Raw genomic sequence first — 20533 nt, 5'->3', positions numbered from 1 at the left:
AAAAAACAGAAATACCTTATTTACATAAGTATTCAGACCCTTTACTATGAGACTCGAAATTGAGCTCAGGTGCATCCTGTTTCCATTGATGATCCATGAGATGTTTCTACAACTTAATTGGAGTCCACCTGTGGTAAATTCAATTGATTGAAAATGATTTGGAAAGGCACACATCTGTCTATATAAGGTCCCACAGTTGACAGTGCATATCAGAACAACAACCAAGTCAAAAACCACATGGCCAAACTGAGCTATCGGGGGAGAAGGGCCTTGGTCAGGGAGGTGACAAGAACCCGATGGTCACTCTGACAGAGCTCTAGAGTTCCTCTGTGGAGATGGGAGAACCTTCCAGGAGGACAACTATCTCTACAGCACTCCACCAGTCAGGTCTTTATGGTAGAGTGGCCAGACAGAAGACACTCCTCAGTAAAAATAACTTGACAGCCCTCTTGGAGTTTGCGAAAAGGCACAGTAAGACTCTCAGACCATGAGAAACAGGATTGGTCTGATGAAACCAGATTGAACTCTTTGGCCTGAATGCCAAGTGTCACGTCTGGAGGAAACCTGGCACCATCCCTATGGTGAAGCATGGTGGTGGGAGCATCATGCTGTGGGGATGTTTTTCATCTGCAGGGACTGGGAGACTAGTCAGGATTGAGGCAAAGATGATCGGAGCAAAGTACAAAGAGATCCTTGATGAAAACTGCTGCAGAGCTCTCAGGATTTCAAACTGGGGCAAAGGTTCACCTTCCAACAGGACAACGACCCTAAGCACACAGCCAAGACAATGCAGGAGTGGCTTCGGGACAAGTCTGTGAATGTCTTTGACTGGCCCGGACTTGAACCCGATCGAACATCTCTGGAGAGACCTGAAAATAGCTGTGCAGCAACGCTCCCCATCCAACCTGACAGAGCTTGAGAGAATATGCAGAGAAATCATATTTTATTAGTCACATGTGGAACAGTATAACTTTAGACTGTCCCCTCCGACCAGAAAAAGCCATACTGATTAATCGGACGATGTTTATATATATTTGTAATAATGACAATTACAACAATACTGAATGAACAATAAACCATTATATTTTAACTTAATATAATACATAAATAAAATCTATTCTGTCTCAAGTAGATAATGAAACATGTTCAATTTGGTTTAAATAATGCAAAACCCCAGTGTTGGAGAAGAAGGTAAAAGTGCAATATGTTGAATAAGTTGAAGTTCCTGGCTCAGAACATGAGAACATATGAAAGCTGGTGGTTCAATATTCCCAGTTCTTCAATATTCCCAGTTAAGAGGTTTTAGGTTGTAGTTATTATCTCTCTATACCATTTGTATTTCATATACCTTTGACTATTTGATGTTCTTATAGGCCCTTTAGTATTGCCAGCCTAATCTCGGGAGTTGATAGGCTTGAAGTCATAAACAGTGCTGTGCCTCAAGCATTGCTAAGAGCTGCCCGCAAACGCAGTAATGTTCTGTTTGAATGAATACTTACGAGCTTGCTACTGCCTACCACCGCTGAGTCAGACTGCTCTATCAAATATCAAATCATAGACTTCATTATAATAAACACAAAGATATACTGATATATCTGTTAAGGTGGTATGCAAATTGGAGTGGGTCTAGGGTTTCTGGGATAATGGTGTTGATTTGAGCCATGACCAGCCTTTCAAAGCAATTAATGGCTACAGATGTGAGTGCCACAGGTCAGTAGTCATTTAGGAAGGTTACCTTAGTGTTCTTGGGCACAGGGACTATGGTGGTCTGCTTAAAACATGTTGATATTACAGACTCAGACAGGGAGAGGTTGAAAATGTCAGTGAAGACACTTGCCAGTTGGTCAGCACATGCTCGCAGCACACGTCCTGATAATCTGTCTGGCCCTGTGTCCTTGTGAATGTTGAACTGTTTAAAGGTCTTACTCACATTGGCTGCGGAGAGCGTGATCACAGAGTCGTCCGGATCAGCTGGTGCTCTCATGCATGTTTCAGTGTTATTTGCCTCAAAGCGAGCATAGAAGCAGTTTAGCTCATCTGGTAGGTTCCTATCACTGGACAGCTCTTGGCTGTGCTTCCCTTTGTAGTCTGTAATGGTTTGCAAGCCCTGCCACATCCGACGAGCATCGGAGCCAGTTTAGTATGATTCAATCTTAGTCCTATATTGACACTTTGCCTGTTTGATGGTTCGTCGGAGGACATAGCAGGATTTCTTATAAGCTTCCGGGTTAGAGTTCTGCTCCTTGAAAGCGGGAGCTCTAGCCTTTAGCTCAGTGTGGATGTTGCCTGTAATCCATGGCTTCTGGTTCGGGTATGTACGTACGGTCACTGTGGGGACTACGTCATTGATGCACTTATTGATGAAGCCAATGACTGATGTGATGTACTGCTCAATGCCATAGGAAGAATCCCAGACATATTCCAGTCTGTGCTAGCAAAACAGTCCTGTAGTTTAGCATCTGTTTCAGCTGACCACTTTTTTATTGACCACTGGTGCTTCAAGCTTGAATTTTTTGCTTGTATGCAAGATTCAGGAAGATAGAATTATGGTCAGATTTACCAAATGGAAGGCGAGGGAGAGCTTCGTACACATCTCTGTGTGTGAAGCAAAGGTGGTCTAGAATTTTTTCCCACTGGTTGCACATTTAACATGCTGATAGAAATTTGGTAAAACAGATTTAAATTTCCCTGCATTAAAGTCCCCGGCCACTAGGAGTGCAGCCTCTGGATGAGCGTTTTCCTGTTTGCTTATGGAGGAATACAGCTCATTGAGTGTGGTCTTAGTGCCAGCATCGGCATTAAGTGCACTGAAATCTTGATGCACCTTTACAATATGGGTCTAATTCTGGTGACATGATGATTGATGCTTGACTACAGAAATATTCTCCATAATAATCTTATTATTATAATCTCAGCCTACCTGCCCAGCCTACCCACACTGTGTCTGCGAGCCATTGGCTAGAGTGCATATGCCAAAACCAGAGTAGGCACATTTACTATTTAACGCAACAGTTTTTGTGACAAAACAAATGGTAGAGTTGAAAAGGAGATGGAGATTTTTATTCCATACATGAAAACTTAAGCGAAAATGTACATTTTGTGTGTTTTTGATACGCAACAAGTACGTTTGGTGGAAACACACCACCGGTGGGAAAATATGCATATTTTAGAATATTTGCAGGAAAATCTGTCGCAAATTGATGGAAACCTAGCTATTGGTGGGAAAATGCACATATTTTCTTTATGCTGATTTTAGCTACTAACCAGGTTTCCATGCAACTTTTTTATGTGAGTAAAGTACATGTCCAAATGTCACAAAACAAAATACGCTAGACAAGGGGAGACCTTTTTGTGTCTGTAAAATTAATTATGCTAGAAATGTAGGTGGGAACGTTTTTATGCTCAAATATTGATATAATAAGCATCATATTGATGTAAACTTGGAGACACTATGCTATTGTGTGTGTTCCTCTCACTGCATCTCTTCGGGAAAGCATGAGGTTTACTGGACAACATATAAACTAAATGATGATGAACTTCACAGGGCAGTAAAAGTTTAAAAAATACTTTTGGGCCACTCAATTAAAAGCTTTGGTGGCCTGGATTAATATCTATATTCTGAGAACAGTCATGGCAACCATGTTCTGTGTATGTTTGGTGGGACTTGATGGAATATTCTCCTAGCCCTCAGAAAACTGGACTTGGGAAAGTTCCCATGAAATGTGTCTCCTTTCCAGTAAATATCAGGGGTCTTATTCTGGTGACATGATGATCGATGCATGACTGCCATTTGACAAATAAAAATAATCTCACTCTTTTGTCCATAATAATCTTGTCGTGCAGATAGGTCATACCTGGTTGGCTATACCTGCATCACAGGAGGATGTTGGCACCTTAATTGGGGAGAACAGGCTCATGGTAATGGCTGGAGCGGAATTGTGGAATGGTATCAAATACATTATTTGATGTATTTGCTCTTTTCCAGCCATTATAATGAGCCGTCCTCCCCTCAGCAGCTCTTACTGCCCTCTCTGTATCTGCAAGCTGTTGGCTAGAGCGCAAAAACAGTCGTGAGAAAACCATCAATAGAGTTGAAAATGCAATGGAACCAATCAAACTTTGTATTTTTTATTAGGTACATGGGAATTTAATCACAAAGGGTATTTTTATGTGCACTACGTCATCACGCACAACCTTTTTATCCGCAACAAGTACATTTCATAAACACATCTCATTTAATTTTTATGTGGATTTTAGAATATCGGCATGAAAATCTGTCACCAATTGGATGGAACCCTTACCTAATGACTGTAAAAAGTGTTTCTCCCGTTTGGTGGGTGTGACTTTGGTGGGTGTGAAGTTACGTATTTAAAGAGCAATTGAACGTTCCAGAACTTAAAAGCGTAATGCACGCAGCCCTGGTTCAGGATACATAAAATAACCAGAGTGCCTATTTAGTAGTATTTGAGGAAACGTCATACATTTATCTACGTAGCTAGCGCCCGTGAATATTTCATGTTAGATTATCTTTATTGAGTTTTGCTGAAACAGAAGTTTGTGTGCTCACAACGATACTGAAATTAGCTAACGTTGCTAGTTAGTACGCTAACGTTAGCTAGCTAGTAGTAGTGTCAACAAACTGAGAGTGACTTTACGTTAACGGGTTCAAGTAACTGCACAAAAGCGCGATGCTGGTAACCGTTTTCTGCTGCCCCAGTGACCATTCGGAAATCACATTTGCACTCGATGTCTCTCCAGAGCTTGAACTCAGAGATTTTGTTGCTCTGTGTGAATTAGAATCAGGAATCCCTGCTGGTGAAATTCAGGTGAACTAGTAGCTTGTTAGCTTAGCATAAACGTGTTAGCAGCTAAGTTAGCTAGCTACATCTCATTGTTTATATCAGCTAGTTCATTAAAAGAAGATATAGATATTGTCCTACTTGACAGAACTAGCTAAACCTACTGAATTAACAGTCAGAGTTAACATTGTCATTGGTCGCTAGCTAGGGAACGTTGGTTGATGTAACTACTGTCTAATTAGCTAGTTACGCTAGCCATCTTGCTAACTAGTAAGTTGAGCTAACATAGCATATGTCAACAGTCAGAACAGAACAACAACAACTTCTACTGACTCATGTAACGTTACCTAGCTAGCTGTCCATTGGTTTGATTGCCACGTTTTGATTAACCACCTAACTAATAAATTAAGTTGTTTTGGCCACCAGGCAACATTTTAATTTGTCCTCTTACTTTTCTTCAAGTGTGAAAAGGGAATACTTCTTATTTTGAATCATTGTTTTTCCTCCTGTGGCCCTTCCCCCTCTTCAGATCACATATGCAGAGCAGCCCCTAAAAGATCTGACCTGTGCTTTAGGGACTTATGGTCTGAAGGATGGAGATGTGGTGGTGCTCAGACAGGTAGAAAGACGGCAACCACCAGCACAACCAGTCTTCCCAGGTAAAGTTAGTGCCAGTGGGCAAGACGGAACAAGTGAGAAATCTACAGTCTGGGAGCTCTAGTAAGAGTTCAGTCGTAACCCTTCACTAAAGCGCTTCATTCTGTTGGTTCTATTGTTCCTCAGTCAGTAATGGCTTTCCATTTTAATAGCCCATCCCAAATGTCTACCTGGCATGATGTCACTCAACCCACAGTCATGCCTACTCTCTCTCCTACCCTCCCTGTCTCCCCTTTCTCCTCCAGGTCTGCCCCGTATTGACTTCAGTTCCATCGCAGTCCCTGGCACCTCTTCTGGTTCCAGTCAACGGTCCACCCGTAGACAGCAGCAACAGGCCCCGACCCCACAGCAGCAGTGCCCTCCACCCCCTGCTGCACCCCCATCCCTATTGGGCTCCACCTCCTCTCCTCCGGGTCTGGATGACCCTGCCTTACTGCAGCAGATGCTCTTGGCCAATCCACACGAACTGTCGCTGCTCAAGGAGCGCAATCCGCCATTGGCTGAGGCCCTGTTGAGTGGAGACCTGGGTGAGTAGAAGTGGTGTTAGCGGGATAGCATCAACCCCTATCTCTGAGTTGAATATCTTGACATTATAACGGCTAATGGGTCTTAAGTGTTCAACTGGGAGCTCTAACCATGTATCTGACTGCCGCCCGTAGAGCGTTTCACCAAAGTGCTGTTGGAGCAGCAGCAGGATCGAGCTCGCAGAGAGCAAGAGAGGATCCGGCTTCTGACTGCCGACCCATTTGACATGGAGGCCCAGGCCAAGATAGAAGAGGACATCAGGTACACACATCTAATGTCACACATCCAAGAGGGTAAAGGAAAGGGGTTGGGTTGGAGTCAAAGACGGCTTTAGTCAGGGTCTCTTCTGAAATCAATTAAAAAGGTGCTAGTTTACATATTGATTTATGCCCCCTGTCTGAACTATTTGAGAGTATTAAGTGTACATGTGCTTCAATACATAATCACACGCAATTTGTACTACAGGCAGCACAATGTTGAGGAAAACATGACCATTGCGATGGAGGAGGCCCCAGAGAGCTTTGGCCAGGTGGTTATGCTCTACATCGACTGTATAGTGAACGGATACCATGTGAAAGCTTTTGTTGACTCAGGTATTGTATCCTATAATGTTCTCCCTCAGTGCAAAAGCATAAGCATTTTTGACTAGGGCAGTAGGGAGACTCTTCAGTTCAGGGTTTGTCTGTTTTGTGGTGTCCAGTATAGTGTGTCTTGGCTAGTTTTGACATGGCTTTGCTCTCATGATGGTATATCCACTAGTATTCAGTGTGTCTTGGCTAGTTTTTTACTTCGCTTTCCACCTGCATATATTCTCTCTACACCACTTCTGACATCTCTTGATTTAAAAAAAGTCTTCCAACTTGCTTGCCCGTACTTCACACCCCCCCCCATCTGTTCTTCCCTTCCCTACTTGTCCTGTCTCTATCCCCCCTTCATTGTCTTTGTTCTGCTCCTCTCACCCTCTCTCCCATTGCCTGCTTCCCCTCTTCCAGGGGCGCAGATGACCATCATGAGTCAGGCGTGTGCTAAGCGCTGTAACATCATGCGCCTGGTGGACCGACGCTGGGCTGGCATCGCCAAGGGAGTGGGCACCCAGAAGATCATTGGCAGAGTCCACTTGGGTGGGCATCAATCATGTCTCAGAGAACCGCTTTCTTAAGGATGCACAACATTGTGTTCCTGTAGACTAGACGCTCATGAGATGTTTTCCTTGTCTTATAAAATTTGTCGGAAGCAAAGATATCTAAACCTGAAAGCAAGTGTTGGTGGTATCATCTGTGTGTTTTTCCCTACCCAGCTCAGGTCCAGATAGAAGGGGACTTCCTGCCTTGCTCCTTTTCCATCTTGGAGGACCAGCCTATGGACATGCTGCTTGGACTGGACATGCTCAAGAGACATCAGGTCAGATACCTGTCCCTCCAAATCCATGCACACGAACTACCACACAATGACATCCTTTGGAAAAGTAGGTCTTTAAAAATATCCCTGTGTGTAAATGGCTGTTCTCTCTATATCCTGCTACTTCAGTGTTCTATTGACTTGAAGAAGAACACGCTACTGATCGGGACGACGGGCACTGAGACCCGCTTTCTGCCCGAGGCGGAGCTGCCAGAGTGTGCCCGACTGGCGTACGGGCCGGAGGGCCCAGAGGACACCCAGCCAGACGAGATCGCAGACAGGGAGCTGGCGGAGGCACTTCAGAGATCTGTTCAGGAGAGCGGTAAGGAACACGGTCTGGGAGAGAGGGCTATGGGTATTCCTCAGCTCATTGTCTGCATACTAAAGCAGTGGACATTTTGGACATGACCCAGAAGCACTTTTTGCAAGGGTCTTTTTTTAGCTGCTTTACTCCTGAGCCCTGTTTCTGTACTTATCTGCCTTCTCAGTCACATGATCACTGATTTCATCACCTCAGCAAATGAAAAATAAGCTTTATAATCTGCAGGGTTCTTGCCGTCATGAAAGTCCTTAGTCTTAGAGTTTTAAAATTGTGTTTTCCAGGCCCCAAATAGTTTCATGGTAATTTATTTAAACATTTCTGTTTTATGTCATTTATTTAGGCACAGTTCTTAAATATTTTATCAATCAAATACATATCAACATATCAGCCAGGATTGTCTGTGTTTGCGCGCATCACCTGAATATTTATTTAACCTTTTATTTAACCAGGTAAGCTAGTTAAGAACAAGTTCTCATTTACAACTGTGACCTGGCCAAGATAAAGCAAAGCAGTTCGACACAGTTAAGGGAGGGAAGGCAATAAATAGGCCATGGTGGCAAAGGAATTACAATATACCAATTAAACACTGGAGTGATAGATGTGCAGAAGATGAATGTGCAAGTAGAGATACTGGAGTGCAAAATAAATAAATAAATACCATATGTGGATGAGGTAGTTGGATGGGCTGTTTACATATGCGCGAGATGAGTGGGCTGTTGCTCAAGGAGAGGGAGACTGTCGGACAATGTAGCAGCAGGTATGCCTATGTAGTCTATCATATGATAGAGAACAGACCAATAACTAGGTGGCCAATTCAAAACATATCTTGTACCCTCAAGTTAATTGTTTAGCTACACTGAACAAAAATATATATGCAACATGCAACCATTTTGTGCCCAGCACAACGACATGTGATGGTACATGGGATCAGTGAGCAGTCTCCCAGTGTCCACAATACATGTTTGTTTTTTTTGTTTTTTATGTACGCTGCCAATTGTTGGTCATGGAAATCTGGTTTGAATTCATGGAGAAGTTATGAAATTCCGTCTGTCGAAATGTGTATGAACCCTGAATTTGACTAAATATGAAAAGGCCCAATTTTGCGTTTATATTAAGTCTAGTTACAGTAGTGTTTTAAAAGTATTGGGAGGTTGAAGCAACGAGACAATTGGATATCACAAATATGTGGAGAAAATGGGGGTTAAAAATAAAATAAATAAACATTTAAAAAAAAAAATCTTGGAAGTTCAGTTCTGTAAATGTATTTGGTTTAATAGTTCTCTAAGTTCAAAATACACAAGTCCCTCTGCGGCCCAATTTGGATCTGGAGTCATAGGTGAAATAAAGTTGTCTTGGCTGACACTTCACCACTAGGTGAGCAGTCTGACAGTGTGGCGCATGCTTTGTGTGTGAGTGCTAATGCTCTGCGTCCCTTTGCATGATGTGTGGTGTGTGGCCTAACCATGAGCAGGACAGCACTGATGCATTTGGAGAGACAGCAGGAGTCAACCCTTCCAACCAGGTACTGCAAACTTACAGAGAATCAATGCCACGGTCATCACCCATATTCTTTTTGGGGCTTTTGTAACAAAATCAGTTTTGCTTGTTGAAAAACCAATGATAAAGATTAGTATGATAATATAATAATTTCTTTTTGATATATACACTGCTCAAAAAAATAAAGGGAACACTAAAATAACACATCCTAGATCTGAATGAATGAAATATTCTTATTAAATACTTTTTTCTTTACATAGTTGAATGTGCTGACAACAAAATCACACAGAAATGATCAATGGAAATCAAATTGATCAACCCATGGAGGTCTGGATTTGGAGTCACACTAAAGATTAAAGTGGAAAACCACACTACAGGCTGATCCTATTTTGATGTAATGTCCTTAAAACAAGTCAAAATTAGGCTCAGTCATGTGTGTGGCCTCCACGTGCCTGTATTATTTTTTTAAATTTTTTTATTTTACCTTTATTTAACCAGGCAAGTCAGTTAAGAACATATTCTTATTTTCAATGACGGCCTGGGAACAGTGGGTTAACTGCCTGCTCAGGGGCAGAACGACAGATTTGTACCTTGTCAGCTCGGGGGTTTGAACTCGCAACCTTCCAGTTACTAGCCCAACGCTCTAACCACTAGGCAACGCTGCCTGTATGACCTCCCTACAATTCCTGGGCATGCTCCTGATGAGGTGGCGGATGGTCTCCTGAGGGATCTCCTCCCAGACCTGGACTAAAGCATCCGCCAACTCCTGGACAGTCTGTGGTGCAACGTGGCGTTGGTGGATGGAGCGAGACATGATGTCCCAGATGTGCTCAATTGGATTCAGGTCACTCCAGCCACATGAGGTCTAGCATTGTCTTACATTAGGAGGACCCCAGGGCCAACTACACCAGCATATGGTCTCACAAGGGGTCTGAGGATCTCATCTCGGTACCTAATGGCGGTCAGGCTACCTCTGGCGAGCACATGGAGGGCTATGCGGCCCCCCAAAGAAATGCCACCCCACACCATGACTGACACACCGCCAAACCGGTCATGCTGGAGGATGTTGCAGGCAGCAGAACGTTCTCCACGGCATCTCCAGACGGTCATGTCTGTCACATATGCTCAGTGTGAACCTGCTTTCATCTGTGAAGAGCACAGGGCGCGAGTGGCGAATTTGCCAATCTTGGTGTTCTCTGGAAAATGCCAAACGTCCTGCACGGTGTTGGGCTGTAAGCACAACCCCCACCTGTGGACGTCGAGCCCTCATACCACCCTCATGGAGTCTGTTTCTGACCGTTTGAGCAGACACATGCGCATTTGTAGCCTGCTGGAGGTCATTTTGCAGGGCTCTGGCAGTGCTCCTCCTGCTCCTCCTTGCACAAAGGCGGAGGTAGCAGTTCTGCTGCTGGGTTGTTGCTCTCCTACGGCCTCCTCCACGGCCTGTCTCCTGGTAGCGCCTCCATGCTCTGGACACTACGCTGACAGACACAGCAAACCTTCTTGCCACATCTCGCATTGATGTGCCATCCTGGATGAGCTGCGCTACCTGAGCCAGTTGTGTGGGTTGTAGACTCCGTCTCATGCTACCACTAGAGTGAAGAGTGAAAGCACCGCCAGCATTCAAAAGTGACCAAAACATCAGCCAGGAAGCATAGGAACTGAGAAGTGGTCTGTGGTCCCCACCTGCAGAACCACTCCTTTATTGGGGGTGTCTTGCTAAATGCCTATAATTTCCACCTGTTGTCTATTCCATTTGCACAACAGCATGTGAAATGTATTGTCAATCAGTTTGGTTTCACAGAAGTGTGATTGACTTGGAGTTACATTGTGTTGTTTAAGTGTTCCCTTTATTTTTTTGAGCAGTGTATATAGTCAATTGTATTTACCATGTTTTCCCACTTATTTTAAAAAGTAGAAGATGCAATCACGAAGGTCTCTGCATTTCATGTTTAATTTCAGAAGCTGGCATGGACAAAAACGATGCATGTTGTGTGCATGAGTGTTTTGGTCTGTAGCATGTTTCAATTGTTGAACAGTACTGTTTAACTCTTGAACTGATCTCTACCATCAGACACTGCAGATGGACAAACTACCTCACCGGAATCGTCACCATTCCCAATGCCCAAACCCCTGAACAACATGCCCCTGTCCCCTTCCCCCGTCCATCCCCGGAGCCTTTTTCTGGACCGCTCCCAGTCTGCTCCAGCCTACATGCGCCAGGCTGGGGCCCCAACACCAGGATCGAGCCAGAGCCAAACAGAGCCTGGCTTCCAGGGTCTCCCCATCCCTGGACCCTCATCCCAGGTCCAGAACACAGCACCTACAGCCCAACAGTCTCCTCTCTCAAGCCCCAGCCCTACCAACCCAACCCAGCCCCTCCTTTCCACCATCACCACTCCCCCGGCTCTGTCCACATGCTCCCTTCCTGCAGACAAGATGGTGACTGGGACTCCCACCTTGGGAGATTCAGCCAGTCAGATCCCTTCAGCCACAGAGATTGGGTGTGCCTCAGAGAAGGCAGGGAACAGCTCAGTGTTCCCCCACCCAAAGGAAAGCCTTACCACTCAGCCCATGGAGCAGGAGGAGGACATGTCAGACACCATTACAGATCACTGGACCTGTCTGAGTACCCCACATCAGCAGAGTGAAGGGGGTTCCCAATATCCCCAACAGCCCGTCTCTAATCCCCCATCACTCACATTAGAACCCTGTCCTTTTGGATCCACCTCTACAGAGATCAAGTCTCCCCCTGCCTCCTCCCAGAACACTGTGCCATCAGAGAGGGACCAGCCAGAGGGGAATCGCTGTTCCTACTCAGACCAGATCCCATCTCTAGCTCAGGCCCTGCTGGAGCTCCATGAGCTGCTGGTGTCTAACAGCCGTAGCCTCTCCCCTCAGGACCGCAGTGCCTCCTGCTCCCCCTCACACAGACCGAACGCTGACGGACTGGACCACAACCACAACCCCACCGTAGAGCCCCTCACACCTGAAAACGGCACCCAACCCTCCCCCTCTACTGCCATTACAGCTGGTGTAGAACCATGTGATGCCAAAGCCAACCACCCTGCTGCTGTGTCAAACAGAGGACCTCCTCCTGACTGTGTCCTGTCAGGCTCCTCTGAGCAGAGCCTGGAGACCAGGGCCGAGGCTGAACCAGGAGAGGGACACGGGGAACCAGAACCACAGTGTCCAAACAGCTCCTGGTGGGAAAGGAGGGCAGATGGGTATGGGCTAGATAACAGTAAAAGCAAAGGGACTGTGTCTGAAGCCAAAGGCCCCTCTTCACTTCAAGCAGACCTGGTGTTCAGGGAGCCCCCTGAGGGGCAGCAGGGGAGGGGTGTGGCAGATGGGAGAGCCTCTGGCAATGACAACCCTAACACACTCAACCTCCAACCTGACACAACACAGCAGAGCCCCCTGTCCATGGCTGCTGGCTTACCTGGGGAGGAGTCTGGCGTTTCGCCCCGCGCTTCACCTCTTCCTCAGGCCCCGGACCAGCCCTCCTCAGCCCCTCTCATGTCTGCTCCACGTCTCTTTACCGATGATCACATCCAAAGGATCCAGGCAGCTGGCTTCTCTGCCCGGGAGGCTGCGGAGGCACTGGAACAGGCCCAGGGCAGTGTGGAGCTGGCTCTGCTGGCACTACTGGCCCGCAAGATCACTGTGCCCACCTAGACACTCACAATATTGCAATCATGTAAGAGTCCTAGCCTCTTTCAACATGGGTTTTATTTGTGCTCTTGTCTTATTGTTGATGGTGACATCTGAATTCCCTGGCCTCACAGCTACTTCATGCTGAAGGGGAAATGCTGTCAGTCTCTTGGTTTCACACAGACCATACAACCAACTGTTATCTGTTCTGGATTTAGCCGATATGATCTGAGGTGTATTTGATTTTGTGCCTCAGAAGAAACATGTTTTTATGTATTTTATAGATGGGCTTTAGTAGATTGATTTCCTTTACCCCCCCCCCCCCCAACTCCGTATATACATATTTCATTATAAACACTATTGAATTGCCCCAAGGATTTAGGTAAATGTTTACAGTTGTGTGTGAAATAGCATTTTATAAAGGGCTGAAGATGAGTTAAAATGTCAGGTTTGTGAAGAGTATTATTGATGAGCCAAACAATTAATTGGTTTTAAATTCATGTTAGATTATTATTTTTTTAAACTCAGATTCTGCTAATAAAACCCACCAGACCGTCAACTTATTGCACTGGAAATAGCTCCATTTAAGAAGCATTGCTAACGGGTGATCTTTGCCTTCTGCCAATGTTATCATGTTGTAATATGACATTCAGTCAAGTAATTATTGCCAATCCTGAGGAACTTGATGGTGGTTTTCATTTTTAAACGTCTTGCACGAAGAAGAAAAAAATCAGGCAGCACTATTTTTCAAATGACCCTTTTATTTTTCTCATTCCTTTGATTTATAGAGGAATGTCAAAATAGATGACATATTCAGCAAAGTTGTAAACCACACGTTGAATTTTTCTGAAAAAATGTCAGTGTGTGTGATTGTGAAGGATAAAGAGGTCTTCAAATATAACAGCACGTGTAATGGGGATGTCTGGAAATGTGGTTTCTAAGTTCTAAAAGGGTTTTGGAGTTTCCTGTTCAGTTTACCTTGGTTTGTTTCAGATATCTATCATGCATTAGAATTACTCCCTCCCCCATCAACTGGTAATCTCTCCCCCAGTCAAAGTCTACCCTATTGCCCCCCCTGATTTATTTGCTCAGTCATTCATGAATCCATTGTATGTTTTTTAAATTGTATTATTTGGGTCATATTCATATACCAACAACATCGAGGCAGGTTAAATGATCTTGTACTCCATTTTAAACTCTAAGGTAAAACTGGTTCTTTGTATTGTATGTGTGGGGTTTGGGATATTTCTAGGGAATGGGTGTTAAGGATTGTAATTAAAGCCATGTTTTTCTAATCTGTCTTCTGTTATTCCTTTCTCTTATAGTTCCTTTTGCATATTATGCAAACATATTTGTATGTATATATTAGTGGAGTAAAATAACATGTTTTATGGCAGCGCTATCCTTAAGGCCAATTTCTGCTTGCTCCGACAATGCGATCCAGAGGCCAAATCGACCGCCGTACTGCATTGACGTGCCCCTGCCAAATGTTGTAACAATAAGGAGGGTGCCGTATAGTTCTGCAAAGACATGCTTGTTTGATGGTAGGTGGGGGTGGGAGATCCTTGTATGAACACTTGCTTCCTTGACAACAGCTCTGCTCCTTGAAGCGCAACAAGTATGAATACCCTGACTGTGGCAGAGGCCGTATCACAGTAAATGCTGTATGGCAACTGCAGACGTGGCTTGACCATTTAAGAGTAAACTGATTATTAATGTCCAGAAGTGTCATGAACAGGGAAATTAAGTGGGGACAGACAGAATCACATGTAGACTTTGATTTGATAGACTGTGTTTAGACAGGCACCCCAATTTAGATTTTTTTGCCCAATTATTGGCAAAATATATGATTGGCCAAAATACTAATTAGGGGAAAAATATCAGAATTGGGCTGCCTGTGTAAATTCTGCCTAAAGAGGCATGGGCACAGTAGACACAGGATAGTAGATATGAAAAGTGCTGCTGACCTAACTTTCATTGCAGCACAGAATAATTTATTTTGTCATCTATCCCTGAATTGCACCGATGTAGCCTCATTTAATGACATAGTGTTCTATCCTTTTGTCCAATTAATGGCAAAATATCTGATCTGATGGGTCAAAAGACCAATCAAGTGGCCAAAGATCAGAATAAAGCTGTCTGTGTAAATGTAGCCGTAGTGAAACAATTGTCTGTAGCAAGCAATTCATTGGTGGCAGAAGCGCAGTCAGGCATTTATTCATACTAGCAATAATAACCAGTGTGACAGAACCCACATAATGCACACCTGTAACTAGTTGCTTTGGGATTGTTAGGGTGATAATGCCCAGCTGAAAGCAATAAACTGGAACATCCTGTGTTGAAGCGTGTTCATGGTAGGCTTAGACTACTTTTAAACATTTGTGATTATACTTTGATTTGTTTTCACCCTCCAACTCAAACCGTTACCACTGCATAGTATGACTCTGTAAAGGGGTTTTTGAGACAAACAATACACTAACTACCAGAATCTGTCCACCGATTGATTACTAGAGCACAATGGCTCAGTTGCCAGACTTGGTAGTTCACTTAAGGAGTGAGTCATTTCACCACACATATCCCCGTGTGGGGATTTTGGACCACCTTGAGAATAATCTTACGGAACAGATGCCATCATCGGTAGAGTGCTCAGACCAACCTGGCGGGATTGAGGAGAGCAACGGGTCAGGGTTGAGTGGAAACATTGTAGGTGGTGTGACAGACGATCAGAAGCAGCTGGAGGATCTCTTTGGGTATGTGACTATTTTACACTGGTGTAAAAAGTACTTGATTGTCATACTTAAGTAAATGCTATAATAAGATTCCTTATTAATTCAACCAGACAGCAAGATTTATTTATTTACAGACAGCCAGGGGCACACAGACATTTACAAATACGGTATTTTTGTTTTGGTGCGTCAGCCAGATCAGACACTGTAGGGATAACAATGTTTTATATTGGTAGAAATGTGAATTGGACTATACTGCTGTCCTACCTGTGCATTTGAAATGTGACGATTCCTTTTGGGTATCAGGGTAAATGTAGTGGACTAAAGTACATATATCCCCCCCCCTCCCCCAAACAAAAATATACTAAAGTTCTATACACTACTTAAGTTCTTATTCTTCAAACCATGACTGTCCTGTGTAACTAATAATGCCTTCTATTTTTCCTTAGTTCTGGAGGCATAGCAGAAACTCTGTCTGTGGCCACTTTACATACATGGGGTCTTGGAGGCCAGGTGCAGCGATCTGTGCCCATGTTACTTTCTGTTCCAGGGCAGGATGACCGGGAGGCTACAGCCTCTCCATTATCACTCCATAAGGATGATGACAATGAAGGGTGAGTGTGCAGAGGCTTCAATTTATTTTATTTTGCAGGTTTTGTATTCTAGATTAAAAGTCCTTGTTTTGTTCCTGTAGGGCAGCAGATGCCAATAAAGAGGAAACTCAAGACTTCACTTTGAAGGAGTTGTTTGAGTCTAAGTACACTCATGTTTGTAAGTTTCTCTCAATTGTCTACTGTTTTGGGGGTAATTGAACCCACATATTTAGTCTCAATCACTAGTCGTCTAAGTGCATTGCTAAAATGTAATATTTGCCTCCTTTCTCCAGTTCCTCTGTATCAGTACTACTGCCTGCAATCTGTAAAAGCTGACCTAAACAGGATAAACAACAGTCTGTCTGAGCTGGTTACCGCCCAGTGTCTACCTGGCCTACAGTCCCCACCTGTCTTCCGCATGGCCAGATATGTGGTCACCTCTCCCCCACCACTGTCTCCTCTCACAGTAAACCCATGCAGCTTTTGGCAGGACTTGTCTGAGGTGAAGGAGAGTGGCCTACTTCAAACACTCTCCCTCAGCGAGATCCGTCTACAGGAGGTGGGTGGGTAGTACAACGAATGTTTTCTGCTGATGCTGTGTTTGTCATCCCATACAATAGTGAACATCTCTGGTATGACTTGAAGTGTAGTGGGGAATAGAGGTTAAGTCATCTGTTTTTGCTCTGAAGGCTATGTTTGAGATGATTGGTTCTGAGGCCTCCTACCTGAGAAGCCTGGGGGTAGCTGTGAATCACTTCTTTGCTTCGAAGACACTGAAACAGACCCTCCATCGCATGGAGCATCACATTCTGTTTTCCAACCTGCGCAGTGTGATGGCAGCCAGTGAGGGGTAAGGACTGCCAATGTACAAGTCTTTACATGACTGTCCAGACTGGCATACATTTCTTTTGTCATATAGGTGCAGTGAAATGTGGTATTTTACAGGGTCAGTCATAGTATGGCTCCCCTGGAGCAAATTGGGGCTAAGTGCCTTGGACATTGACATATTTGTCAGCTTGGGTATTCCAACAGTGACCTTTCAGTCACTGGCCAAACAATCTAACGGCTAGGCTACTACCTGCTGCCCTTGGCGTGTGTCTTTGGGTCACTGTTGTTGAATTACAGTCTTGCTAAAAGGACAGGACTAAAATCCTCAGTCTACGTTTTTGTTTATTTGACATGCCATACCAACTTGTGTGTTATGAGGCTTTAGGCTGTGACTGCTCTGATACCTACAGTTTTCTGCTGGACCTGGAGGTGCGTCTGGGGGAGAGTGTGTTGATCTCTCAGGTTGGCGACATTGTGCTGCGTCACTGCCTCACATTCCGATCGCTCTACGTGCCATATGTGACCAACATGATGTACCAGGAGGCCCTGGTCACGCTACTGCTGTGGGTTTTCTCCTCTCATTACGGTTCCGTTAATGTTTTGTCTTCAATTTTTACCTCATTTTGCTCTTTCTCCTATTCCCAGGCAGGAGAACCGAGAGTTTCTGTTAGCAGTGAAGAAACTGGAGAGTGATCCAATATGTCGGCGACAGACCCTGAAATACTTCCTAGTTCTCCCCTTCCAGAGGATCACACGTCTGAAGATCATCATGGAGGTAGGCAGGCCTCAGATGTGAGTCTACAGGGGGAGAGCAGTATTGGGTGGTGTCCCTTACGCGACTGATTAGGGTTCGGTATACAGGATTCCATGCAACAGACTTCATGCTTGTGGAGGTAAATGCTGAGACTTTCTATGGTCATTGCAGAGCATCCTGAAGCTGACTGGACAAGACTCTAAATCGATCCCTTGTCTGAAACAGGCCATTGAAGCCATACACAAGGTAGAGGTCACTATTTACACAATTCAATAAAGCTTTGGTTTTGGTTTCAACTGTTGACTGGTTAGGCTACAACACTGCTATTTTTATCTCCTCCAATGAGACCAGATAGTGATGGAGTGTGATGGGGGGGTTCTGCGGATGAAGCAGATTGAGAAACTGGTGTACCTGGACAAGCACATGGATTTTGTCAATGTTAAGGTCTGACATCATTGCAGTCTTGTTATTTAATTGACACTTGTTAGTTACTACATCGTTGTATCCCTTCTATTTTAACAAGGTCCTAATCACAACAGCCTGCTTGTTCTCCCTGTTTAACCTATAGGTGGCAGTGGTTCCTCAGCATTGCGATTCACCATTTACCTCATTGTTTCTCTCCAGTCCATTCCTCTGATCACAAGTGTCCGCTTTCTGGTGCATGAAGGCCCCTTGAGACAGCTCACTCCAGAGGGCTATGTGCCAGGATCCAGGATTTCCTACATGGATGTTTACCTGCACCTTTTCAATGACCTGTTGCTCATCTCATTGAAAAAGTATGCTTCCACATCTTTATACATGCATCTATGAACAATATTTCCAAGCACTACATCCAAGCACTGTGCTTGTTAACAACAAAGTACCATTTTCTCTTTGTATTCCTGTCCCCTAACTTCCCTTTGGCCTTCTCAGAGAGATGCGTTTCAGAGTGCTAGATCATGCGGTGTTCCCCACCCACGTGCACACTGAGAAGCTGAAAACAGAGGCCCTTGGTCTGCCCCTAGAGTCCTTCGTGCTGCGCCTCTCCCAGAACCACACTGGGCATGCCACTGCTTTCATACTCGCCCCACATACCACTACCAGGTAAGAATTGTTAGAAATTCCTTTGTCCCCTCTCATCTAATTCACACAATGACTCCATATGCATGTGTTTCCAGGTCAGACAAAGATGCCTGGATGAAAGCTCTGTCAGTGGGGACATGTATGAAGGACCTGTGAAGAACTGTACTGTGTAGAGTTTCTGATGTGTTATTAGTTGATGGTTCTCTGGAAGAGCAGCAGTTTTAGTTGTCATATGGCATATATTAGTGTTACTGCATTGGAAAAAGTGTTCACATTTTTTATATATTTTTTAGATGTTTCAGCTTCTGATATTGTGCAATTTGATGTGACAGTTCTAATCTGTTACTGGATTGCATGTACTTGCATCTTATTCACTTTGTATATTTGGCACTTAGTTTTCTTTTTTGCACTTTTTGGGGGTTTGTATAGCATTAAATTGGTTAGATGGACCACAGCTCTTGTTCGTACATGGATGACTTGGACAGATTAGTTACCAGCTCACAATTAGTTTAGGAAACATCAGTTTGACATTTTTGTCAATTTTATGCATGATAAATAAAGTGTCACATTTTAAAATGTCCTTGTTGAACCCTTTTCCTGCTGAAATCGCCTGTATGTTTCTATAGTTACATTTTGAGCAGCATGGTTATAACTATAATGCCCTCAGTACAGAATAAATGTCAGTTAGCGTGGCAATGCCTGAATTAGCAGGTAGCTCATGTGAACATTACAATTAGCGCATGCTAGCTAACCCACTCATACAGCAATAAAATACAAAAGCTCATTCCAGGTTTCCCAGCTACAGTTGAAGTTTACATACACTTACAATTGGAGTCATTAACTCGTTTTTCTACCACGCCACAAATTTCTTCACAAACAATGGTTTTGGCAAGTCTGTAGGACATCTACTTTGCATGACAAGTAATTTTCCAACAATTGTTTAGACAGTGAATTAAAAGTGAAATTCTCTATCACAATTCCAGTGTATCAGTTTACATACAGTAAGTTGACTGCATTTAAACAGCTTGGAAAATTCCAGAAAATTATATCAAGGCTTTAGACTCGTCTGACTCGAATGATGTCAATTAGCCTATTGGTGGTGTGAATGGATTTCAAGGCCTACCTTCAAACTCTGCCTTTTTTTGCTTGACATGGGGAAATCAAAAGACCTCTGAAAAAAATAGTAGACCTCCACAAATCTGGTTCATCCTTGGTACTGGTGCACTTCACAAAATAGATGTGGATATATTGAAGCGACATCAAGACATCAGTCACAAAGTTGAAGCTTGGTGGCAAATGCATCTTCCAAATGGACAATGACCCCAAGCGCACTTCCAAAGTTGTGGCAAAATGGCTTGGACAACAAAGTCGAGGTATTGGAGTGGCCATCACAAAGCCCTGACCTCAATCCTATAGACAATGTGTGGGCAGAACTGGAAACGCGTGTTTGAGCAAGGAGGCCTACAAACCTGACTCAGTTACATCAGCTCTGTCAGGAGGAATGGGCCAAAATTCACCCAACTTATTGTGGAAGGCTACCTGAAACGTTTAACCTAAGTTCAATAATTTAAAGGTAATGCTACCAAATACTAATTGACTGTAAGTAAACTTCTGACCCACTGGAAATGAGATTGATTTCAGCATTTATTTAATCTCTTTGACATTTCACATTCTTAGAATAAAATGGTGATTCTTACTGACCTAATACAGGGTATTTT

General features: G+C 44.0%; 2 protein-coding genes across 3 annotated transcripts; both read left to right on the top strand.

Moving 5' to 3' along the window:
* Positions 1–4387: 4387 nt before the first annotated feature.
* LOC124003379 (protein DDI1 homolog 2-like) lies at positions 4388–14147 on the top strand. Of its 2 annotated transcripts, XM_046311568.1 has the most exons (10): positions 4388–4826; positions 5329–5458; positions 5702–5983; positions 6116–6242; positions 6447–6574; positions 6974–7102; positions 7279–7382; positions 7509–7701; positions 9173–9223; positions 11273–11371. In XM_046311568.1, exons 1-9 carry the CDS (start codon positions 4689–4691, stop codon positions 9181–9183), a joined length of 1242 nt encoding a protein of 413 aa, XP_046167524.1. In that variant the 5' UTR covers positions 4388–4688; the 3' UTR covers positions 9184–9223; positions 11273–11371. The 2 variants fall into 2 exon arrangements, with proteins under 2 accessions (XP_046167524.1, XP_046167523.1); XM_046311567.1 differs by lacking the exon at positions 9173–9223 and having other exon boundaries at positions 11273–14147.
* Positions 14148–15129: 982 nt separating this feature from the next.
* On the top strand, positions 15130–19395 carry si:ch73-15b2.5 (rho guanine nucleotide exchange factor 19). Its single transcript, XM_046312779.1, has 12 exons — positions 15130–15602; positions 16028–16192; positions 16273–16349; positions 16465–16730; positions 16861–17021; positions 17410–17562; positions 17645–17774; positions 17925–17999; positions 18105–18197; positions 18378–18529; positions 18666–18836; positions 18911–19395. The coding sequence occupies exons 1-12, from the start codon at positions 15370–15372 to the stop codon at positions 18969–18971; spliced, it is 1737 nt and encodes a 578-aa protein (XP_046168735.1). The 5' UTR covers positions 15130–15369; the 3' UTR covers positions 18972–19395.
* Positions 19396–20533: the final 1138 nt, after the last annotated feature.

This window comes from Oncorhynchus gorbuscha, linkage group LG18, assembly GCF_021184085.1.
Source record: "Oncorhynchus gorbuscha isolate QuinsamMale2020 ecotype Even-year linkage group LG18, OgorEven_v1.0, whole genome shotgun sequence".
NCBI lineage: Eukaryota > Metazoa > Chordata > Actinopteri > Salmoniformes > Salmonidae > Oncorhynchus > Oncorhynchus gorbuscha.
The sequence above is the reverse complement of the archived record's forward strand: the minus strand, read 5'-3'. Positions and strand labels throughout refer to the sequence as shown.